This window comes from Catharus ustulatus, chromosome 4 (genome assembly GCF_009819885.2).
Source record: "Catharus ustulatus isolate bCatUst1 chromosome 4, bCatUst1.pri.v2, whole genome shotgun sequence".
Lineage (NCBI taxonomy): Eukaryota > Metazoa > Chordata > Aves > Passeriformes > Turdidae > Catharus > Catharus ustulatus.
The window spans coordinates 400,198-423,854 of record NC_046224.1 but is presented as its reverse complement, the minus strand read 5'-3'; the positions used below and the strand labels follow the sequence as shown (position 1 = coordinate 423,854).

General features: G+C 70.7%; 1 protein-coding gene across 4 annotated transcripts; it reads left to right on the top strand.

Moving 5' to 3' along the window:
• Window positions 1-7,753: 7,753 nt before the first annotated feature.
• Window positions 7,754-23,627, top strand: LOC116996000 (inosine-5'-monophosphate dehydrogenase 1a-like). 4 transcript variants are annotated; one of them, XM_033059150.2, is made up of 16 exons: window positions 7,754-7,813; window positions 9,942-10,037; window positions 10,385-10,433; window positions 11,367-11,468; window positions 12,309-12,383; window positions 14,171-14,377; window positions 15,577-15,664; window positions 16,308-16,507; window positions 18,117-18,207; window positions 18,989-19,084; window positions 20,436-20,579; window positions 21,686-21,830; window positions 21,905-22,048; window positions 22,136-22,219; window positions 23,196-23,212; window positions 23,296-23,624. In XM_033059150.2, exons 1-16 carry the CDS (start codon window positions 7,794-7,796, stop codon window positions 23,394-23,396), a joined length of 1,659 nt encoding a protein of 552 aa, XP_032915041.1. In that variant the 5' UTR covers window positions 7,754-7,793; the 3' UTR covers window positions 23,397-23,624. The 4 variants fall into 4 exon arrangements, with proteins under 4 accessions (XP_032915041.1, XP_032915043.1, XP_032915042.1 ...); XM_033059152.2 differs by lacking the exon at window positions 21,905-22,048 and having other exon boundaries at window positions 23,296-23,626; XM_033059151.1 differs by lacking the exons at window positions 23,196-23,212; window positions 23,296-23,624 and having other exon boundaries at window positions 22,136-22,223.
• Window positions 23,628-23,657: the final 30 nt, after the last annotated feature.

Sequence of the window (23,657 nt, the reverse complement as noted above, 5' to 3'; positions counted from 1 at the left end):
CGCTGCCGCCGCCCCCCCCGCCCCCGCCGCCCCCTCCCCCGCCGCCGCCCCCCGCCCCCCAGGCGCCCCCCAAACCCCAGGCCAACTCCGTGGGGCGCCCGGGGGGAGGGGGCTCGCCCGGGGAGGGGCGGCGATCCCCGGGGGGGTCACCCCCGGCCAGCCCCCCCCGCGCCCCCAGCCCGGGCGAGGGCTCGGGGGGTCCCGCGGAGGGCGGGGGGCTCAGCCCGGTGCCGGGGGGGCGGCGGGGGGCGGCGCTGGGGGTGCTGCCGGCGCTGGAGGAGGTGAGCGAGGAGAGCCTGGAGGAGGGGGCGGGCGGCGACCCCCGCGTGCCCCCCCCGCTGCTGCAGCTGCTCGAGGACTCCATCGAGTGCTGAGGGGCCGGGGGGGCTCAATAAACGGCTGGAAACGCTCTGGTGGGACTGGGCGGCGCTGGGCGGTACTGGGAGACACTGGGGGTCACTGGGGGGTCACTGGGGGTCACTGGGGGTGTCACTGGGGGTCACTGGGGGTGTCACTGGGATGTACTGGTTGGTACTGGGAGACACTGGGGGTCACTGGGGTGTCACTGGTGGGGACTGGGCGGCGCTGGGAGGCGCTGGGTGGTACTGGGAGACACCGGGGGGTCACTGGGATGTCACTGGTGGGGACTGGGCGGCGCTGGGGTGCAATGGTGGAACTGGGAGACACTGGGAGACACTGGTGGGGACTGGGCGGCGCTGGGGTGCAATGGGTGGTGCTGAGAGACACTGGGGGCCGCTGGGATGCACTGGGGGTGTCACTGGGATGTACTGGTTGGTACTGGAAGATACTGGGGGTCACTGGGGGTGTCACTGGGATGCACTGGTTGGTACTGGGAGACACTGGGGGTCACTGGGATGCACTGGGGGTGTCACTGGGATGTACTAGTTGGCACTGGGAGACACTGGGGGGTCACTGGGGGGTCACTGGGGTGTCACTGGGGGTCACTGGTTGGCACTGGGATGTACTGGTTGGTACTGGGAGACACTGGGGGCCACTGGGATTCACTGGTGGAACTGGGGTGTCACTGGGGGTGGTACTGGGAGACACTGGGGGTGTCACTGGGGGTCACTGGGATGCACTGGTGGAACTGGAGTGTCACTGAGGGTCACTGGTTGGCACTGGGGTGTCACTGGGATGCACTGGGGGTCACTGGAGTGTCACTGGTTTGCACTGGGTGTCACTGGGATGTACTGGGGGTGTCACTGGGATGCACTGGTGGAACTGGGGTATCACTGGGGGTCACTGGTTCGCACTGGGGTGTCACTGGGATGCACTCGGGGTCACTGGTTCGCACTGGGGGTGTCACTGGGATGCACTGGGGGTGTCTCAGTCCCCACCCCCCCCGCTCCTATTTGGGCGTTTCCCGCGTTTCCTGTGGCCCCGCCCCTGGGGGCGGTGTCTCCCTGACCACGCCCCTTAAAGGCGCCGCGTCCCTAAAGCGGCCCCGACCGGCGCTGCCCCCGGGGGGGCGGGGGGGGGAGTTATGGGTCCGGGGGGGGGTTGGGGGGGTCCCCGGGGTGCCACGAGGGACGTGGGGTCCCTGTGCCCCGCGTGGGGGTCGGGTGCCGTGGGGGTCCCCGGTGTGCACTGGGGGTCCCCTGGATGCCGTGGGGGTCCCCGAGGGGTCCCCTGGGTTCTGTGGGGGTCCCCTGGATGCCGTGGGGATTCTGTGGGGTCCCCTGGGCACCGTGGGGGTCCCCGGTGTGCCCTTCCCCCACGCGTGACCCCGTGGCCGTGGGCGGCCCCGCTAAGAGGCTTGAGCCGGAGTTTGTCGCTAATCCCCGGGGTCACCGGCACCGGCGGGTCACCTCCGGCGGTGGCACCGGCACGGGGAGCTCCGACTGGGAGCGCTGGGAGCACTGGGAGCACGGGGTGCTGGGTTATACTGGGAGCACTGGGAGCGCGGGGTGCTGGGTTATACTGGGAGCACTGGGAGCACTGGGAGCACGCTGTGCTGGGTTATACTGGGAGCACTGGGAGCACTGGGAGCACGCTGTGCTGGGTTATACTGGGAGCACTGGGAGCACTGGGAGCACGGGGTGCTGGGTTATACTGGGAGCGCTGGGGCGCACAGGGCGGTTCTGGGGTGCGCTGGGAGGAGAACTGGTGTGTACTGGGAACACTGGGGCGCACTGCGAGGAGAACTGGTGTGTACTGGGAGCACTGGGAGGAGAACTGGTGTGTACTGGGAACACTGAGGCACACTGGGAGGAGAACTGGTGTGTACTGGGAACACTGGGGTGCGCTGGGAGGAGAACTGGTGTGTACTGGGAGCACTGGGGCACACTGGGGTGTGCTGGGAGGAGAACTGGTGTGTACTGGGAGCACTGGTGCGTGCTGGAAGGACTGCGTGCTCTGAGAGCCCTGGGATGCGCTGAGGTGTACTGGGATGTACTGGGAGCACTGGGGCGCACTGGGGTGCGCTGGTTTCACCGGGGGCCCTGGGAGCGCTGGGCTGTACTGGGAATACTGGGGACACTGTGGGTCCCTGGGGAGCGCTGGGACGCTCTGGGCTGCACTGGGAGCGTCCTGTACTGGTGTGTACTGGGAGCACTGGTGCGTGCTGGAAGGACTGCGTGCTCTGAGAGCGCTGGGATGCGCTGAGGTGTACTGGGATGTACTGGGAGCACTGGGATGCGCTGAGGTGTACTGGGATGTACTGGGAGCACTGGGATGCTCTGAGGTGCACTGGGATGTGCTGGGAGCACTGGGATGCGCTGAGGTGTACTGGGCTGTACTGGGAGCACTGGGATGCGCTGAGGTGTACTGGGATGTACTGGGATGTACTGGGAGCACTGGGATGCTCTGAGGTGTACTGGGATGTACTGGGAGCACTGGGATGCTCTGAGGTGCACTGGGATGTGCTGGGAGCACTGGGATGCGCTGAGGTGTACTGGGCTGTACTGGGAGCACTGGGATGCGCTGAGGTGTACTGGGATGTACTGGGATGTACTGGGATGCTCTGAGGTGTACTGGGATGTACTGGGAGCACTGGGATGCTCTGGCAGAACTGTGCACAACGCGTTACACTGGGAGTACTGGTCCCCACTCGGACAGCTGGGTTATACTGGTTTATACTGGGAGCGCTGGGCAGAGTAGCCCCGCCCCCCCATTACCTTCCTGTCCCCCTCGCCCCCCCCCCAAATCCCCCCTTAATCCCGGCCGCGCTAATCCCCGGCAGCTGCCGCGGCTGCAAATGGCCCTGGGGGGGTGGGGGGGGGGGCACACGGGCTATGGAGCCCCCCGCGCCCCCCCCGAGGCCCCCCCGAGCCCCCCGTGTCGCCATCCCACGCGTGTCCCCCCGCCCGGCTCGGAGGGGCCGGAGCTGCGACCCCCCCTCTGTAGGGGGGGTGGGGGGTGCAGGGCGGAGGGGGCACGGGGGTGGGGGAGCCCCCCCGGGGGTGTCCCCCCTCTGTGACCTCCCCAAAGGACAGCCTGGGGTGACCCCCGCACCGCCCCGTGCCTCAGTTTCCCCCGGGTCGCGACCGGGGTGGGCGGAGCCAAGCAGGCGGCCCCGCCCCCCACGTCCCCCCCCCCCCACCCCCCCACGGCACCGGGTCCGGCCGGCAGTGGCACCCACCGGACCCCCCCGGCACCCAGGGACCCCTCCGGACCCCCCCGCGCCATGGAAGCGCCCCCAGACCCCCCCGAGGGCGAGGGGACCCCCGCGGGACGGGAGGCGGGCAGGTAATGGGGGGGGGGCGCGGGGGGGTCTGGGGGCTCTGGGTGTGCCGGGAGGGGGGGGCAGGGCCGGGGGGGGCAGTGCCAGGGGGGGTCAGTGCCAGGGGGGTCAGAGCCGGGATGGGGTCAGTGCCGGGGGGGTCAGTGCCGGGATGGGGTCAGTGCCGTGATGGGGTCAGTGCCGGGGGGTCAGTGCCGTGATGGGGTCAGTGCCGTGATGGGGTCAGTGCCGTGATGGGGTCAGTGCCGGGGGGTCAGTGCCGGGATGGGGTCAGTGCCGGGATGGGGTCAGTGCCGGGGGGGTCAGTGCCGGGATGGGGTCAGTGCCGGGGGGGTCAGTGCCGTGATGGGGTCAGTGCCGGGGGGTCAGTGCCGGGGGGTCAGTGCCGTGATGGGGTCAGTGCCGTGATGGGGTCAGTGCCGGGGGGTCAGTGCCGGGATGGGGTCAGTGCCGGGATGGGGTCAGTGCCGTGATGGGGTCAGTGCCGGGGGGTCAGTGCCGTGATGGGGTCAGTGCCGGGGGGTCAGTGCCGGGATGGGGTCAGTGCCGGGGGGGTCAGTGCCGGGATGGGGTCAGTGCCGGGATGGGGTCAGTGCCGTGATGGGGTCAGTGCCGGGGGGGTCAGTGCCGGGGGGTCAGTCCCGGGGGGGTCAGTGCCGGGATGGGGTCAGTGCCGGGATGGGGTCAGTGCCGTGATGGGGTCAGTGCCGGGGGGGTCAGTGCCGGGATGGGGTCAGTGCAGTGATGGGGTCAGTGCCGGGGGGTCAGTGCCGGGATGGGGTCAGTGCAGTGATGGGGTCAGTGCCGGGGGGTCAGTGCCGGGATGGGGTCAGTGCAGTGATGGGGTCAGTGCCGGGGGGTCAGTGCCGGGGGGGTCAGTGCCGTGATGGGGTCAGTGCAGTGATGGGGTCAGTGCCGGGGGGGTCAGTGCCGGGATGGGGTCAGTGCCGGGGGGTCAGTGCCGGGATGGGGTCAGTGCAGTGATGGGGTCAGTGCCGTGATGGGGTCAGTGCCGGGGGGGTCAGTGCCGGGATGGGGTCAGTGCCGGGGGGGTCAGTGCCGGGATGGGGTCAGTGCCGGGATGGGGTCAGTGCCGGGATGGGGTCAGTGCCGGGGGGTCAGTGCCGGGATGGGGTCAGTCCCGGGGGGGTCAGTCCCGGGGGGTCAGTGCCGTGATGGGGTCAGTGCCGTGATGGGGTCAGTGCCGGGGGGGTCAGTGCCGGGGGGGTCAGTGCCGGGGGGGTCAGTGCCGTGATGGGGTCAGTGCCGGGATGGGGTCAGTGCCAGGGGGGTCAGTGCCGGGATGGGGTCAGTGCCGGGGGGTCAGTGCCGTGATGGGGGGGTCAGTGCCGGGATGGGGGGGTCAGTGCCGGGGGGGTCAGTGCCGGGATGGGGTCAGTGCCGGGATGGGGGGGGTCAGTGCCGTGATGGGGTCAGTGCCGGGATGGGGTCAGTGCCGGGGGGTCAGTGCCGGGGGGTCAGTGCCGGGGGGGTCAGTGACGGGGGGTCAGTGCCGTGATGGGGTCAGTGCAGTGATGGGGTCAGTGCCGGGGGGTCAGTGCCGTGATGGGGTCAGTGCCGGGGGGGTCAGTGCCGGGATGGGGTCAGTGCCGGGGGGTCAGTGCCGGGATGGGGTCAGTCCCGGGGGGGTCAGTCCCGGGGGGTCAGTGCCGTGATGGGGTCAGTGCCGTGATGGGGTCAGTGCCGGGGGGGTCAGTGCCGGGATGGGGTCAGTGCCGGGGGGGTCAGTGCCGGGATGGGGTCAGTGCCGGGATGGGGTCAGTGCCGGGATGGGGTCAGTGCCGGGGGGGTCAGTGCCGTGATGGGGTCAGTGCCGTGATGGGGTCAGTGCCGGGGGGGTCAGTGCCGGGATGGGGTCAGTGCCGGGATGGGGTCAGTGCCGGGGGGGTCAGTGCCGTGATGGGGTCAGTGCCGGGGGGTCAGTGCAGTGATGGGGTCAGTGCCGGGATGGGGTCAGTGCCGTGATGGGGTCAGTGCCGGGGGGTCAGTGCCGGGGGGGTCAGTGCCGTGATGGGGTCAGTGCCGGGATGGGGTCAGTGCCGGGGGGGTCAGTGCCGGGATGGGGTCAGTGCCGTGATGGGGTCAGTGCCGGGATGGGGTCAGTGCCGTGATGGGGTCAGTGCCGGGATGGGGTCAGTGCAGTGATGGGGTCAGTGCCGGGGGGGTCAGTGCCGGGATGGGGTCAGTGCCGGGATGGGGTCAGTGCCGGGATGGGGTCAGTGCCGGGATGGGGGGGTCAGTGCCGGGATGGGGTCAGTGCCGTGATGGGGTCAGTCCCGGGGGGGTCAGTGCCGGGGGGGTCAGTGCAGTACCGGGGGGGTCAGTGCCGGGGGGGTCAGTGCCGGGGGGGTCAGTGCCGGGATGGGGTCAGTGCCGGGGGGGTCAGTGCCGGGGGGGTCAGTGCAGTACCGGGGGGGTCAGTGCCGGGGGGGTCAGTGCCGGGGGGGTCAGTGCCGGGATGGGGTCAGTGCCGGGGGGGTCAGTGCCGGGGGGTCAGTGCCGGGATGGGGGGGTCAGTGCCGGGGGGGTCAGTGCCGGGGGGTCAGTCCCGGGGGGTCAGTGCCGGGATGGGGTCAGTGCCGGGGGGTCAGTCCCGGGGGGGTCAGTGCCGGGATGGGGGGGTCAGAACCGGGGGGTCAGTGCAGTACCGGGGGGTCCCGGGGGTCAGAACCGGGGCCAGGTCCGTGACAGGGGGTCCGTGGGGGGGTCTGCGCCGTGGCGGTGCCGCGGGGGGGGGCTCTGTTTGCCCCCCCCCCCGTGCTCGGTGTCACCTGGGGACACGGAGGGGTCACCTTGGACGGGCGGGCGGGGCTGGGGGCGCGCACCTGCCCGGCCCCGCCTGCGGGGGGCGCTGTGCCGGGACACAGAGCCCGGTACGGGGGTACTGATATGGGGGGCACCCCGAGAGGGGGGGGGGGGGGGGGCACGGGGCACCTCAGGTGAGCACAGGTGCGCACAGGTGAGCACAGGTGAGCACAGGTGTGCACAGGCGATCTGGGGTGTGAGCACAGGTGTGCACAGGCGAGCACAGGTAATCTCGGGTGCTCTCGCTCTCAGGTACTCGCACAGGTGAGCACAGGCGATCTCAGGTGTGCACAGGCGTGCGCAGGGCATTCACAGGTGTGCACAGCTGATCTCAGGTGCTCACACAGGTGTGCACAGGGCATTCACAGGTGTGTACAGGTACTCTCAGGTGCTCACACAGGTGTGCACAGGGCACTCTCAGGTGCTCTCAGGTACTCTCAGGTGCTCTCAGGTACTCTCAGGTGCTCACACAGGTGAGCACAGGGCATTCACAGGTGTGCACAGGTACTCTCAGGTGCTCACACAGGTGAGCACAGGGCATTCTCAGGTACTCTCAGGTACTCTCAGGTGCTCACACAGGTGTGCACAGGGCATTCACAGGTGAGCACAGCTGATCTCAGGTGCTCTCAGGAGCTCACACAGGTGAGCACAGGTACTCTCAGGTGCTCTCAGGTACTCTCAGGTACTCTCAGGTGCTCTCAGGTACTCTCAGGTGCGCCGCTCTGCCGTGCGGCGCTAACGAGCCCCGCGGGGCGCGGGCTGTCCCCGGAGTCCCCCGGGGCAGGGGGTCCCGAGGGGCGGGGGCACCCAGGACGGAAATAACAATAACAATAAATAGATTTAAAACGGAGGGAGCGCACCCAAAACGGGGCGCGCTCAAAGCAGGGGGGCGCGCCCCAAAAAGGGGGGGCCCCCAAATGCGGGGGGTGCACCCAAACCGGAGGAACGCCCCCCGAAATGGTAGCACCCAGAAAAGCGGGGGGCCCCAAAGAGGGGCTCACCCCAAAAAGGGGGGGCCCCAAATGCGGGGGGTGCACCCAAACCGGGGGAACGCCCCCCGAAATAAAGGATGGCACCCAGAAAAGCGGGGGGCCCTAAAGGGGGGCGCACCCCCCCCCCCAAACCGGGGAGCCCCCGTCCCAGCGCTCGGGGGTGTCCCCAAATCTCCGCCGGGGGGCGGGGCCGGCAGGGGCGGGGCAGGGGCGGGGCAGGGGCGGGGCAGGGGCGTGGTCCCGAGGCCCCGCCCCCGGCGGCGCTCAGCGCCATGGGCGAGGGGGAGCCCAGGTACGGGGGGGGCTACTGGGGGTACTGGGAGGGACTGGGACACACTGGGAGGGACTGGGACAGTGCTGGGGCAGTGCTGGGGCCGGGGCAGCGGCACCGGGGGAGGGAAGGGCTGTGCTGGGGGGACTGGGAGGGACTGGGGCGTTACTGGGGCGGGAGGGAGCAGCGGCGCGGGGACGCTGGGGCGTTACTGGGAGGTGGAGGGGCGGCACTGGGGGGGTACTGGGGGATACTGGGAGCTGGAGGGATAACAGTTTGGGGTACTGGGGGATACTGGGGGCCGGTCCCCGGCTGTTACTGGGGAGTGCGGGGCAGCAATGGGGGGGTACTGGGGGTTACCGGGGGATGCGGGAGGGGCTACTGGGAGCGCTGGGAGGGGCTCTGGTGGGGGCGCGCGGGGTTACTGGGAGCGCTGGGGGATGGGGGGGGGGTCCCTGGCGGAGGTTACTGGGAGCGCTGGGGGATGGGGGGGTCCCTGGCGGAGGTTACTGGGAGATGGGGGGGTCCCTGGCGGAGGTTACTGGGAGCGCTGGGGGATGGGGGGGGTCCCTGGCGGGGGTTACTGGGAGCGCTGGGGGATGGGGGGGTCCCTGGCGGGGGTTACTGGGAGATGGGGGGGGTCCCTGGCGGGGGTTACTGGGAGCACTGGGAGGCGCTGGGGGCACTGGGAGGCGCTGGGCAGGCTGGGAGCGGGGGGGGGGGGGCTGCGGCGGCCAGTCCCGGCCCTGGCCACGCCCCCTGGGGAGGCCACGCCCATTACCACACCCACGGCCACGCCCTGCGCCGGGACCGCTGCGGGAGCGCAACGAGCGGGACCCCCGGGACCGGGACAGCCCCACGGGGACACCCCGGGACCGGGACAGCCCCACGGGGACACCCCCGGGACCGGGACAGCCCCACGGGGACACCCCGGGACCGGGACAGCCCCACGGGGACACCCCCGGGACCGGGACAGCCCCACGGGGAGACCCCCGGACACCCCCACAACCGGGACAGCCTCACGGGGACACCCCCGGGACCGGGACAGCCCCACGGGGACACCCCCGGGACCGGGACAGCCCCACGGGGACCCCCCGGAACCTCCCTGGGACCCCCGGGACCGGGACAGCCCCACGGGGACCCCCCGGAACCTCCCTGGGACCCCCGGGACCGGGACAGCCCCACGGGGACACCCCCGGGACCGGGACAGCCCCACGGGGACACCTGGACACCCCCGGAACCGGGACAGCCCCACGGGGACCCCCCCGGAACCTCCCTGGACCCCCCGGGACCGGGACAGCCCCACGGGGACCACTGGAACCTCCCTGGGACCGGGACAGCCCCGGGAACCTCCTGGGGACCCCCCGGGACCGGGACAGCCCCACGGGGACACCCCCGGGAACCTCCTGGACCCTCCGGGACCGGGACTCCCCCTCGGCCCGGCCCGGCCAGCCCCGGTGCGGGTGCGGGCGGGGGTCCCAGCCCTGGGGAGGGGGCGGGTCCCTGTCCTGGCAGGTTGCCGGTGCGGGTGGGGGTCCTGGGGAGCTCCCGGGGCTGTTCCGGGGGATTCCCGGTGCCAACCCCCCCCCCCCAGCGTGGCCCTGGCGGTCCCGGGGGTGCTCTTAGGGGGTCCCGGTGTGCGGGAGGTCCCGGTGTGCGGGATTCCCGGGGGTGCTTCGGGGGTCTCGGTGTGTCCGGGGGTCCCGGTGCCGGTCCTGGTGTGCGGGAGGGATCCCGGTGTGCGGGTCCCGGTGCCGGTCCCGGTGTGCGGGGGTCCCGGGGGTGCTCCAGGGGTCCCGGTGCGGGTCCCGGTGTGTCTGGGGGGGTCCCGGTGCGGGTCCCGGTGCCGGTCCCGGTGCCGATCCCGGTGTATCTGGGGGGGTCCCGGTGCCGATCCCGGTGTGTCTGGGGGGGTCCCGGTGCCGGTGCCGGTGCCGGTCCCGGTGTGCGGGGGTCCCGGTGCCGGTTCCCGGTGTGTCTGGGGGGGTCCCGGTCCCGGTCCCGGTGCCGGTCCCGGTGTGCGGGGTTCCCGGTGCCGATCCCGGTGTGTCTGGGGGGGTCCCGGTGCGGGTCCCGGTGCCGGTGCCGGTCCCGGTGTGCGGGGTTCCCGGGGGTCCCGGTCCCGGTCCCGGAGCCAGCCTCCCCGCAGCATGGCGCAGCAGCTGATCAGCGGGGCCGGTTACGTGCCCGAGGACGGACTGACGGCCCAGCAGCTCTTCGCCTGCGCCGACGGCCTCACCTACAAGTGCGGGTCCCCCCAAAGCCCCCCCAAAGCCCCCGACCCCCGCGGTGCCCCCACGCACAGCCCGGCACCCCCAGGGCCCTCCCAACACCCCCAGACCCCCCCAGGAACCCCCCAAGGACCCCCAAGAACCACAGACCCCCCCTGCCCCCCAGTGCCAACCCCTCCAGGAGCCCCCTGACCCACAAAACCCCTCCAGGAACCCCCTGACCCCCCCAGCTCGCACATCCCCCCTCCCTCACTGCCTCCCCCTCCGGGGGGACCCTCCAGAGACACCATCCCCCCCCTCCCGGTGGGTCTGGGTCGGTTTGGGGGGGCCAGGGGGGTCCCAGCCCTTTGTCCCCCCGCAGTGACTTCCTCATCCTCCCCGGCTACATCGACTTCACGGCCGACGAGGTGGTGAGTGACCCCCGGGACCCCCCCGGGACCACTCTGTGACCCCCGGGACACCCCCAGGACCCCCTGTGACCCCCAGGATCCCCCTGGGACCCCCCTGTGCCACCCAGGACCCCCCTGTGACCCCCCTGTGACCCCCGGGACACCCCTGTGCCACCCAGGACCCCCCTGGGACACCCCTGTGACCCCCGGGACCCCCCCAGGACCCCCCTGTGACCCCTGGGACCCCCCTGTGCCCCCCAGAACCCCCCCAGGACCCCCCTGTGTCCCCCAGGATCCCCCTGGGACACCCCTGGGACCCCTCCAGGACCACCCTGTGACCCCTGGGACCCCCCTGTGCCCCCCAGAACCCCCCCAGGACCCCCCTGTGTCCCCCGGGACCCCCCCAGGACTGCCCTGTGCCACCCAGGACCCCCCTGTGCCCCCTAGGATCCCCCTGTGACCCCTGGGACCCCCCTGGGACAACCCTGTGCCCCCTGGGACCCCCCCTGAGCCCCCCAGAACCCCCTGGGACCCCCCCTGTGCCCCTCAGGGCCCCCCAGGATCCCCCTGGGACCCCCTCAGGATCCCCCTGTGCCCCCTGGGACCCCTCCTGAGCCCCCCAGGACCCCCTGGGACCCCCCCAGAACCCCCCTGTGCCCCCCTGTGCCCCCCGGGACCCCCCTGTGCTCTCCCCACTGGGGTGGCTCCCCCGGCTCGGGACCCCCTCAGTGCCCCCCCGTGCCCCCTCCCCGGGGTGACCCCATCCCCCTCCCGCCCCCCCCCCTGTTATTCTGGGGCTGGGGGATGCCCGTGGGGTCCCTGCAGGTTCTGGGGTGGGGGGGGGTTGGGGGTGCAGGGTCGCTGTGATTTTGGGGGGCAGGGGGGCTCAGCTGGGGATGGACGCCCCCCCAGTTCTCAGGGGGTCAGGGTTTGTGGGGTGCTCCCCTCCCCCAGGACCTGACGTCAGCGCTGACCCGAACCATCACCCTGAAAACACCGCTGGTGTCATCCCCGATGGACACGGTGACCGAGGGGGACATGGCCATCGCCATGGCCGTGAGTGGGGACATGGGGACACTGGGGGGACATGGCCATCGCCATGGCCGTGAGTGGGGACATGGGGACATGGGGGGGGACATGGCCATCGCCATGGCCGTGAGTGGGGACATGGGGACACTGGGGGGGACACTGGGGGGACACTGAGGGGACATGGCCATCGCCATGGCCGTGAGTGGGGACACTGGGGGGGACACTGGGGGGGACACTGGGGGGACATGGCCATCGCCATGGCCGTGAGTGGGGACACTGGGGGGGACACTGGGGGGGACACTGGGGGGACATGGCCATCGCCATGGCCGTGAGTGGGGACAGGGGGGACACTGGGGGGACATGACCATCGCCATGGCCGTGAGTGGGGACACTGGGGGGACATGGCCATCGCCATGGCTGTGAGTGGGGACACTGGGGAGGGGGGACACTGGGGGGGACACGGGGGGGACATGGCCATCGCCATGGCTGTGAGTGGGGACACTGGGGACATGGGGGGGACATGGCCATCGCCATGGCCGTGAGTGGGGACATGGGGACAATGGGGGGACACTGGGGGGGACACTGGGGGGACATGGCCATCGCCATGGCCGTGAGTGGGGACAGTGGGGGACACTGAGGGGACATGGCCATCCCCACAGGTGGGGTGCAGCCATCCCGGGGGGCACTGAGGGAGCACCGGGGGGGTTTTGGGGGTCTGGGCTGGGGGGCTCTGTCAGACTTGGGGGGCACCGGGGGAGCCGGGCAGAGGGGGGCGAGGACAAAGGGGGGACATGGCTGGGGCTGGGGGCCTCACCCCGCTGGAGCTCGGGAACCCACGGCCCCCCGTGCCCCCTGTCCCCCCCCCAGCTGAACGGCGGCATCGGCATCATCCACCACAACTGCACCCCCGAGTTCCAGGCCAGCGAGGTGCGCAAGGTCAAGGTGAGCGGGGGGGGGTCGGTGCTGGGACCCCCCGGGCCGGGGTCACCTGGGACCCTGCCCGTGGTGACCATCAGCGGTGGTGGCCGGCAGCGCCCCGCTTGGGAGGGCCCTGGTGTCCCTGTGCCAGTGTCCCCCCGTGTCCCTGAGCCCCCTGTGTCCCCAGTGACACTGTCCCCATGTCCCCGTGCCCCCAGTGACACTGTCCCCGTGTCCCCAGTGACACTGTCCCCATACCCCCCAGTGACGCTGTCCCCGTGTCCCCATGTCCCCATGTCCCCAGTGGCGCTGTCCCCGTGTCCCCGTGCCCCAGTGGCACTGTCCCCGTGTCCCCGTGCCCCCAGTGACACTGTCCCCGTGTCCCCGTGCCCCAGTGACGCTGTCCCCGTGTCCCCCAGTGACGCTGTCCCCGTGTCCCCGTGCCCCAGTGACGCTGTCCCCGTGTCCCCGTGTCCCCCAGTGACACTGTCCCCGTGTCCCCGTGCCCCAGTGACACTGTCCCCCATGCCCCCAATGACACTGTCCCCGTGCCCCAGTGACGCTGTCCCCGTGTCCCCGTGCCCCCAGTGACACTGTCCCATTGTGTCCCCGTGTCCCCGTGCCCCAGTGACGCTGTTCCCATGCCCCCCAGTGACACTGTCCCCGTGTCCCCGTGTCCCAGTGACGCTGTCCCCGTGCCCCAGTGACGCTGTCCCCGTGTCCCCATGCCCCCAGTGGCGCTGTCCCCGTGTCCCCGTGCCCCAGTGGCACTGTCCCCGTGTCCCCATGCCCCCAGTGACGCTGTCCCCGTGTCCCCGTGCCCCAGTGACGCTGTCCCCGTGTCCCAATGACGCTGTCCCCGTGTCCCCATGCCCCCAGTGACGCTGTCCCATTGTGTCCCCATGTCCCCGAGCCCCCAGTGACACTGTCCCCGTGCCCCAGTGACGCTGTCCCCGTGTCCCCGTGCCCCCAGTGACACTGTCCCCATGTCCCCATGTCCCCGTGCCCCAGTGACACTGTCCCATTGTGTCCCCGTGTCCCCGTGTCCCCCAGTGACGCTGTCCCCATGTCCCCCGTGTCCCCATGCCCCCAGTGACACTGTCCCCATGTCCCCATGCCCCCAGTGACACTGTCCCATTGTGTCCCCGTGTCCCCGTGTCCCCCAGTGACGCTGTCCCCGTGTCCCCCAGTGACGCTGTCCCCGTGTCCCAGTGACGCTGTCCCCATGCCCCAGTGACGCTGTCCCCGTGTCCCCGTGCCCCAGTGACGCTGTCCCCGTGTCCCCATGCCCCAGTGACGCTGTCCCCGTGTCCCCATACCCCCCAGTGACGCTGTCCCCGTGTCCCCGTGCCCCCCAGTGACGCTGTCCCCGTGTCCCCAGTGACGCTGTCCCCGTGTCCCCGTGCCCCAGTGACGCTGTCCCCGTGTCCCCGTGTCCCCCAGTGACGCTGTCCCCGTGTCCCCCAGTGACGCTGTCCCCGTGTCCCAGTGACGCTGTCCCCATGCCCCAGTGACGCTGTCCCCGTGTCCCCGTGCCCCAGTGACGCTGTCCCCGTGTCCCCATGCCCCAGTGACGCTGTCCCCGTGTCCCCGTGCCCCAGTGACACTGTCCCCGTGCCCCAGTGACGCTGTCCCCGAGCCCCCAGTGACGCTGTCCCATTGTGTCCCCGTGTCCCCATACCCCCCAGTGACGCTGTCCCCGTGTCCCCGTGTCCCCGTGCCCCCAGTGACGCTGTCCCCGTGTCCCCGTGTCCCCGTGCCCCCAGTGACGCTGTCCCCGTGCCCCAGTGACGCTGTCCCCGTGTCCCCAGCGCTTCGAGCAGGGATTCATCACGGAGCCGCTGGTGATGAGCCCGGCGCACACCGTGGGGGACGTGTGGGACGCCAAGGCCCGGCTCGGCTTCTCGGGGGTCCCTGTCACCAACTCGGGGCGCCTCGGGGGGCGGCTCGAGGGCATCGTCACCTCCCGGGACATCGACTTCCTGCGGGAGAGTGACAGGGCCACCCCCCTGGCGGAGGTGGGGACGGGGGTGGGATAAAGGGATGGGATAAAGGGATGGGATAATGGGATGGGGTCAGTGGGGTGGGATGGGATATAGGGATGGGGTCGATGGGATGGGATGGGGTCAGTGGGATGGGGTCAGTGGGATGGGGTCAGTGGGATGGGATGGGGTCAGTGGGATGGGATGGCATGGGGTCACTGGGGTCAGTGGGATGGGATGGGATACAGGGATTGGGATGGGATGGGGTCAGTGGGATGGGGTCAGTGGGATGGGGTCAGTGGGATGGGATGGGGTCAGTGGGATGGGGTCGGTGGGATGGGATGGGATGGGGTCAGTGGGATGGGATACAGGGATGGGGTCGGTGGGATGGGATGGGGTCAGTGGGATGGGATGGGATGGGGTGGGATGGGATGGGGTCAGTGGGATGGGATGGGATGGGGTCAGTGGGATGGGATGGGATGGGATGGGGTCACTGGGGTCAATGGGATGGGATGGGATGGGGTCAGTGGGATGGGATGGGATGGGGTGGGATGGGATGGGGTCAGTGGGATGGGATGGGGTCAGTGGGATGGGGTCAGTGGGATGGGATGGGGTCGGTGGGGTCAGTGGGATGTGATACAGGGATGGGATGGGATGGGATGGGATGGGATGGGATGGGATGGGGTCAGTGGGATGGGGTCAGTGGGATGGGATGGGATGGGGTCAGTGGGATGGGATGGGGTCAGTGGGATGGGATGGGGTCACTGGGGTCAGTGGGATGGGGTCAGTGGGATGGGATACAGGGATGGGGTCGGTGGGATGGGATGGGGTCACTGGGGTCAGTGGGGTCAGTGGGGTCAGTGGGATGGGGTCAGTGGGATGGGATACAGGGATGGGGTCAGTGGGATGGGATGGGGTCAGTGGGGTGTGGGGCAGGGGTGGACGGGAGCTCGGAGGATGCAGAGATCTGTGGCAGGGGCTGCTCACGGTGGCCCCGAGCCCCCGGTGCGGGTGACAGTGAAGGTGACAGTGACACACAGTGCAGGTGACAGTGCCTGTGCTGGTGCCTGTGACAGCGCCAGTGCGTGTGACAGTGACAGAAGTGATGGTGACAGCGCTGGTGGCAGTGGAGGTGACAGTGCCAGCGCTGGTGACAGTGCCAGTGGCAGTGCCGGACAGTGCTGGTGCCAGCACCTGTGCCAACGCCAGTGGCACGCGTGTCCCTGTGTCCCCAGGTGATGACCAAGCGCAGGGACCTGGTGGTGGCCCCGGCCGGTGTCACCCTCAAGGAGGCCAACGAGATCCTGCAGCGCAGCAAGAAAGGTGCGGGGGGGCTCCTGTCACCCCCCGAGTCCCCTGTCACCCCCCGAGTCCCCTGTCACCCCCCAGGGGTCACCTCCACTCGGGACACCTCTGTGTCACCCTGGGCACCCCATGGGGGATGTCCCCTGTCCCTGTCCCCCCACGCCCCCCTCCCCCGGTGCCGTTGTCCCCGCCGTGTCCCCAGGGCTGCTCTCGGTGACCAGCACTGGTGAGCTGCTGGCTGTCACCGCGCCATCCCTGGGGTCCCCTCCGTGTCCCTGAGGCCAGCCCCGTGTCCCCCATCCCTGGGGTCCCCTCCGTGTCCCTGAGATCAGCCCCGTGTCCCCCATCCCTGGGGTCCCCTCCGTGTCCCTGAGGTCAGCCCCGTGTCCCCCATCCCTGGGGTCCCCTCCCTGTCCCTGAGATCAGCCCCGTGTCCCCCGTTCCTGTCCCTGTGTCCCCATCCCTGGGGTCCCCTCCGTGTCCTTGCAGTGACCCCGCGGTCCCTCTGTGTCCCCAGCAGTGCCGAGCTGGTGGCCACCATCACCTGCGCTTGGCATCGCTCCCGCGTCCCTGTCCCCAAACCCCGCGCTGTCCCCGCGCTGTCCCCGCGTCCCGGGGCTGCCGGCCGAGCTGTCCCCGCCTGTCCCCGGCTGTCCCCCAGGGAAGCTGCCCATCGTCAACAGCCGTGACGAGCTGGTGGCGCTGATGGCGCGCACGGACCTGAAGAAGAACCGGGAGCACCCGGCGGCCTCCAAGGACGGGCGGAAGCAGCTGCGGGTCGGGGCCGCCATCGGCACCCGCGAGGATGACAAGTACCGGCTGGACCTGCTGGTGCAGGCCGGCACCGACCTGGTGGTGCTGGTGAGCGCCCGGACCGGGCACGCGAACCGGGAACCCCCGAACCGGGATATCCCGAACCGGGCACCCCCAAATCGGGACATCCCCGAACTGGGCACCCGAACCGGGCACCCTGAACCGAGCACCCCCAAACCGGGACACCCCCGAACCGGGACACTCCCGAACCGGGACACCCCGAACCGCGACACCCCCGAACTGGGACACCCCCGAACCGGGACACCCCGAATAGGGCACCCCGAACCGGGCACCCGAACCGGGAACCCGAACCGGGCACCCCCGAACCGCGGCACCCCGGACCGGGCACCCGAACCGGGAACCCGAACCGGGACACCCCCGAACCGGGACATCCCTGAACCGGGCACCCCCGAACCGGGCACCCCCGAACCGGGCACCCCCAAACCGGGCACGCGAACCGGGCACCTCTGAACTGGGACACCCCCGAACCGGGAACCCAAATAGGGCACCCCCGAACCGCAGCACCCCCGAACCGGGCACCCGAACCGAGACACTCCCGAACCGGGCACCCCCGAACCGGGAACCCCGAACCGGGCACCTCTGAACCGGGAACCCGAACCGGGCACGCGAACCGGGCACCCCCAAACCGGGCACCCCGAACCGGGACATCCCCGAACCGGGACACCCCAAACCGGGCACGTGAACCGGGCACTCGAACCGGGAACCCTGAACTGGGCACCTCGAACCGGGACATCCCCGAACCCCAGCACCTCCAAACCGCGGCACCCCGAACCGGGACACCCCAAACCCCCCAGCACCCCCGAACCAGGACACCCCCGAACCGGGCACCCCGAACCCTAGCGCCCCAAAACCGGGACACCCCCGAACCGGGATATCCCGAACCGGGCACCCCGAACCGGGACACCCCAAACCCCCCAGCACCCCCGAACCGGGACACCCCAAACCGGGACACCCCGAACCGGGACACCCCAAACCGGGCACCCGAACCCCAGCGCCCCAAAACCAGCGCACCCCGAACCGCGGGCTGGGAACACCCGCGGGGCTGGAGGGGATGGAAAAGGGGTGATAGGGAAATGGGGAGGGGGAGCACCCCAAAAACGGGGGGATGAGGGTGGAGGAGTGGGGCGGGGATGGATCTGCCCTCAGGGTGCTGCTGTGGGGGACCCCGAAAATGGGGAACCCCAGAAACGGGGATCCCCAAAAACGGGAGACCCCAAAACCCGGGGAGGGATAGAAGGGAGGGGAGGGATGGGGGTGAAACCCCAGAAACAGGGATCCCCAAAAACGGGAGACCCCAAAACCGGGGAGGGATGGGGGTGAAATCCCTGAAACAGGGATCCCCAAAAATGGGAGACCCCAAAACCCGGGGAGGGATGGGGGTGGAGCCGCTGGGGCGGGTGGGTGGGCGCAGGGGAGGACCCTAAAAACAGAGGGGTGGGGGCACCCCAAAAGCTGTGGGACCCCAAAAGGGAGGGGAGGGGATCTGGGGATGGAGCTGCTTGTGCTGGGTGGGGGGTGCCCCTAAAAATGAGGGGTCTGGGGGGTACACCCTGCTCACTGAACCCCCACCCTCTGCCCCCCCCGCACCCCAAACCCCCCCGCACCCCAAACCCCCCCGCACCCCAAACCCGCCCAGGACTCGTCGCAGGGGAACTCGCAGTACCAGCTCAGCATGATCCGCTACATCAAGGCCAAGTACCCCGAGCTGCAGGTGGTGGGGGGCAACGGTGAGACCCCAAATGGGGGGACACGGGGGGACACGGGGGGGCCCGGGGGGGACACGGGGGGGACACGGGGGGGACACGGGAACTGCCGGGGCTGCAGCTCTGGGGGCAGGGATGGGTGGGGGGAATGGGAGGCGGCATTTGGGGTGTCCCTGCAGTGGCGAGGTGGGATTTGGGGTGCCCTGGGCAGTGTTGGGGTGCCTTTTTGGGGTGTCCCCTGCAGTGGTGAGGTGGGATTTGGGGTGCCGCTTTTGGGGGCTGTTTTTGAGGTGCCCCCCGTCAGAGTGGTGCAGGATTTGGGGGAGGTGGGGCCGGATTTGGGGGAGGTGGGGATGGATTTGGGGTGCCACTTTGCGCTGCTGTTTTGGGGTGCCGTGTTTGGGGTGCACCCCCACAGTGCTGAGGTGGGATTCAGGGTGCCCTGGGCAGAGCTCGGTGCCGTTTCGGGTGTCCCTGCAGTGCTGGGTGCCGTTTCTGGGGCAGTTTTCGGGGTACCCTGGGCAGTGCTCGGTGCCATTTCGGGGTGTCCCTGCAGTGGTGAGGTGGGATTTGGGGTGCCCCGGGCAGTGTTGGGGTGCCGTTTTCGGGGTGTCCCTGCAGTGCTCGGTGCCATTTCGGGTGTCCCTGCAGTGGTGGGTGCCGTTTTTGGGGTGCTCTGGGCCGTGTTGGATGCCGGTTTTGGGGCGCTGTTTTTGGGGTGCCCTGGGCAGAGCCGGGTGCCGTTTTTGGGGCCGTTTTTGGGGTGTCCCTGCAGTGCTCGGTGCCATTTCGGGTGTCCCCGCAGTGGTGACGGCGGCCCAGGCCAAGAACCTGATCGACGCCGGGGTGGACGCGCTGCGGGTGGGGATGGGCAGCGGCTCCATCTGCATCACCCAGGAGGGTGGGTGGCACCCCCGGCCCCCTGCGGTGTCCCTGTCCCTGTGGCAGTGTCCCTGTCCCCGTGGCCGTGTCCCCGTCCCCATGGCCGTGTCCCCGTCCCCATGGCCGTGTTCCTGTCCCCATGGCCGTGTCCCCGTCCCCATGGCCGTGTCCCCGTCCCCATGGCAGTGTCCCTGTGGCAGTGCTGACCCTGGCCATGGCCGTGTCCCTGTCCCCATGGCCGTGTCCCTGTCCCTGTGGCAGTGTCCCTGTCCCCATGGCCGTGTCCCTGTGGCAGTGCTGGCCCTGGCCATGGCCGTGTCCCTGTCCCCATGGCCGTGTCCCTGTCCCTGTGGCAGTGTCCCTGTCCCCATGGCCGTGTCCCTGTCCCCATCGCCGTGTCCCTGTACCTGCAGTGGTGTCCTCGTCCCTGTGGCAGTGCTGGCCTGTGGCCGTGCCCAGGCCACAGCCGTGTCCTTTGCAGTGTCCCTGTCCCTGACATGTCCCCGTCCCTGACCCGTCCCCGCAGTGCTGGCATGTGGCCATGCCCAGGTCACAGCCGTGTCCTTTGCAGTGTCCCTCACAGTGTCCCTGTCCCTGATGTGTCCCTGACACGTCCCTGCCCCTGTCCCTGCCCCTGACACGTCCCTGTCCCTGACCCGTCCCTGTCACTGTCCCCCGCAGTGCTGGCCTGTGGCCATCCCCAGGCTGCAGCCGTGTCCCTCATAGTGTCTCTGACAATGTCCCTGTCCCTGACACGTCCCTGCCCCTGTCCCCTTTAGTGCTGGCGTGTGGCCGTGCCCAGGCCACAGCCGTGTCCCTCACAGTGTCCCTCTCCCTCACAGTGTCCCTGTCCCTGACATGTCCCTGTCCCTGTCCCTGACACGTCCCTGTCCCCTGCAGTGCTGGCCTGTGGCCGTGTCCCTCACAGTGTCCCTCACAGTGTCCCTGTCCCTCTCAGTGTCCCTGACATGTCCCTGTCCCTGTCCCCTGCAGTGTCCAGGCCACGGCCGTGTCCCTCACAATGTCCCTGTCCCTGTTGCTGTCCCCGCAGTGCTGGCCCGTGGCTGTGCCCAGGTCACAGCCGTGTCCCTCACAGTGTCCCTGTCGCTGTCCCTGTCGCTGTCCCCTTTAGTGCTGGCGTGTGGCCGAGCCCAGGCCACGGCCGTGTCCCTCACAGTGTCCCTGTCCCTGTCGCTGTCCCCGCAGTGCTGGCGTGTGGCCGAGCCCAGGCCACGGCCGTGTCCCTCACAGTGTCCCTCACAGTGTCCCTGTCCCTTGTCCCCTTTAGTGCTGGCGTGTGGCCGAGCCCAGGCCACGGCCGTGTCCCTCACAGTGTCCCTCACAGTGTCCCTGTCCCTTGTCCCCTTTAGTGCTGGCGTGTGGCCGAGCCCAGGCCACGGCCGTGTACCGCGTGGCCGAGTACGCGCGGCGTTTCGGGGTGCCGGTGATCGCTGACGGCGGCATCCGCAGCCCCGGGCACGCCGTGAAGGCGCTGGCGCTGGGGGCCTCCACCGGTGAGGGGCGGGGGGCTGGGGGGGGCGAGGGGGACACCCGGGGGGGGCTGGGGAGGGGGCTCGGGGGGGGGGCTCGGGGGACACCCGGGGGGGGCTGGGGAGGGGCTCAGGGGACACCCGGGGGGGCTCACAGCCCCCAGCCCGTCCTGGAGCCCCCCAGGGGACCCCAGACCCACAGCCCATCCTGGGGGTCCCACAGCCCCCAGCCCATCCTCGGGGTCCCACAGCCCATCCCGGGGGTCCCACAGCCCATCCTGGAGGGGGGTCCCACAGCCCCCAGCCCATCCTGGGGGCGTCCCACAGCCCCCAGCCCATCCTGGGGGTGCCCCCAGCCCATCCTGGGGGTCCCACAGCCCTCAGCCCATCCCGGGGGTCCCACAGCCCCCAGCCCATCCCGGGGGTCCCACAGCCCCCAGCCCATCCCGGGGGTGCCCCCAGCCCATCCTGGAGCTGATCCCACAGCCCCCAGCCCATCCTGGGGGTCCCACAGCCCCCAGCCCATCCTGGGGGTCCCACAGCCCCCAGCCCATCCTGGGGGGTCCCACAGCCCCCAGCCCATCCCGGGGGTCCCACAGCCCCCAGCCCATCCTGGAGCTGATCCCACAGCCCCCAGCCCATCCTGGTGGTCCCACAGCCCCCAGCCCATCCTGGGAGGGATCCCACAGCCCCAGCCCATCCTGGGGGGTCCTACAGCCCCCAGCCCATTCTGGGGGTCTCAGAGCCCCCAGCCCATTCTGGGGGGTCCCCCAGCCCATCCTGAGGGTCCCACAGCCCCCAGCCCATCCTGGAGCTGGTCCCACAGCCCCCAGCCCATCCCGGGGGTGCCCCCAGCCCATCCTGGGGGGGGTCCCACAGCCCCCAGCCCATCCTGGGGGGTCCCACAGCCCATCCCGGGGGTGCCCCCAGCCCATCCCGGGGGTCTCACAGCCCATCCTGGAGGGGGGTCCCACAGCCCCCAGCCCATCCTGGGAGGGTCCCACAGCCCCCAGCCCATCCTGGGGGATCCCACAGCCCCCAGCCCATCCTGGAGCTGATCCCACAGCCCCCAGCCCATCCCGGGGGTCCCCCAGCCCATCCCGGGGGTCCCTGACGGGCTGTCCCCGCAGTGATGATGGGGTCGCTGCTGGCGGCCACCACGGAGGCGCCGGGCGAGTTCTTTTTCTCGGAGGGCGTGCGGCTGAAGCAGTACCGGGGCATGGGCTCGCTGGACGCCATGGAGCAGGGTCCTGGCAGCCAAAAACGCTACTTCAGGTACCCGGGGGGGGCCGGGCCGGGGCCGTGCCGCCCCCCAGCCGCCCCCCCAGCCCCTGTGTGCCCGCCCGCAGCGAGGGGGACGCGGTGAAGGTGGCGCAGGGCGTGTCGGGCTCGGTGCAGGACAAGGGCTCCATCCACAAGTTCGTGCCGTACCTGCTGGCCGGGCTGCAGCACGGCTGCCAGGACCTGGGCGCCCGCAGCCTCTCGGCGCTGCGGTCAGTGCGGGATCGGGATCGGGGTGGGGTGGGCCGGGGTCTGGGGGGGGTCCCAGCGCCCCCACGACCCCCCCGTGCCCCCCCCAGGTCCATGATGTTCGCGGGGGAGCTCAAGTTCGAGCGCAGGACGGTGGCGGCGCAGGTCGAGGGGGGGGTGCACGGGCTGCACTCGTGAGTGGGGAGGGGGATTTGGGGGGGATGGGGGGGCCTGGGGGGGCTTGAGAGAGCTGGGGGAGTTTGGGGGCTGGGAGGGTTTGGGGGGCTGGGGGGGTTTGGGGGGTCTGGGGGGCTTTGGAGGGCTTTGGGGAGCTGGGGGGGATTTGGGGGGCCTGGGGGTTTTGGGGGGGCCTGGGGGGTTTGGGGGGTTTGGGGGGTTTGGGGGCTGGGGGGGTTTGGGGGTCTGGGGGGGGTTGGGGGGGCCTGGGGGGGGATTTGGGGGCCTGGGGGGGTTTGGGGGGGCTGGGGGGGTTGGGGGGTTTGAGGGGGCTGGGGGGGTTTGGGGGGTCTGGGGGGGTTTGGGGGGGCCTGGGGGGGTTGGGAGAGCTAGGGGGGTTTGGGGGGCCTGGAGGGGTTTGGGGGGCTGGGGGGGGCTTGGGAGAACTGGGGGTTTAGGGGAGATTTTGTGTGGCTGAGAGTGGTTGGAGGAGATTTGGGGGGGCTGGGGGAGCTGGGGAGGTTTTGGGGGGCTGGGGGGTTCTGGAGGTTTTCGGGAGCTGAGGAGGTTTGGAGGAAGTTTTGGGGTCTGGGGGATTTGGAGGAGGTTTAGGGGGCTGAGGGGTTGCAGGTTTTGGGGGGCTGGGAGGTTTTGGGGGCTGGGGGGTTTGGAGGAGGTTTTGAGGGGCTGGGAACGTTTTGGGGGGCTAGGGGGGGTTGCAGGAGGTTTTGGGGGGCTGAAGGAGGCAAAAATTCAGATTCCCCTCGGAGGCCCCCCCATTTCCCCACTGCTGGGTCTGGGGGCTCCCCCCGTTTCCCTGATGTTGGGTCTGGGGGCTCCCCCATCTCCCCGGTGCTGGGTCTGGGGGCTCCCCCATTTCCCTGATGTTGGGTCTGGGGTCCCCCCCTTTCCCCGGTTTTGGGGAGGGGGCATTGGGGTGTGGGGGGTTCCTGTGCCCCCCCTGACCCCCCCTCCTCTTCCCCTCCCCCGCAGCTTCACGGTTCTGCCCCGTAAGTACCGGCTGGGCCCCGGGACTGGGGGGCTCGGGGGTCCCCCCTTTGACCCCCCCTGTGACCCCCCCCTGTCCCCGCAGTGCCCAGAGGGGGCTGCCCTGAGGAGGGGTCCCCCCGCGCCGCCGCCCCCCGCCCGGAGCCCGCGGGGACCCCCCCGGCCCCCCGGCACCGCCGCTGTTGATGCTGCACGGGGACCCCGGCACGGGGACACCCCCGAACCCCCCGAGCACGGGGGGGCACCTCGGGAACCCCCCGGAACTGGGGGTGCGGGGAGCCCCCAGACCCCCCCGGGGCACCCCAGGGGAGGGGGATCCCCAGAGCCCCCGGAAATGGGGGAGAGAGACCCCCGAACCCCCCCGGGGCACCACGAGGGTGCGGGGGCCGAGAGGGGGGGGGGATGCAGGGACCCCCCCAAACCCCCCCAAAATGGTGCGGGGACCCC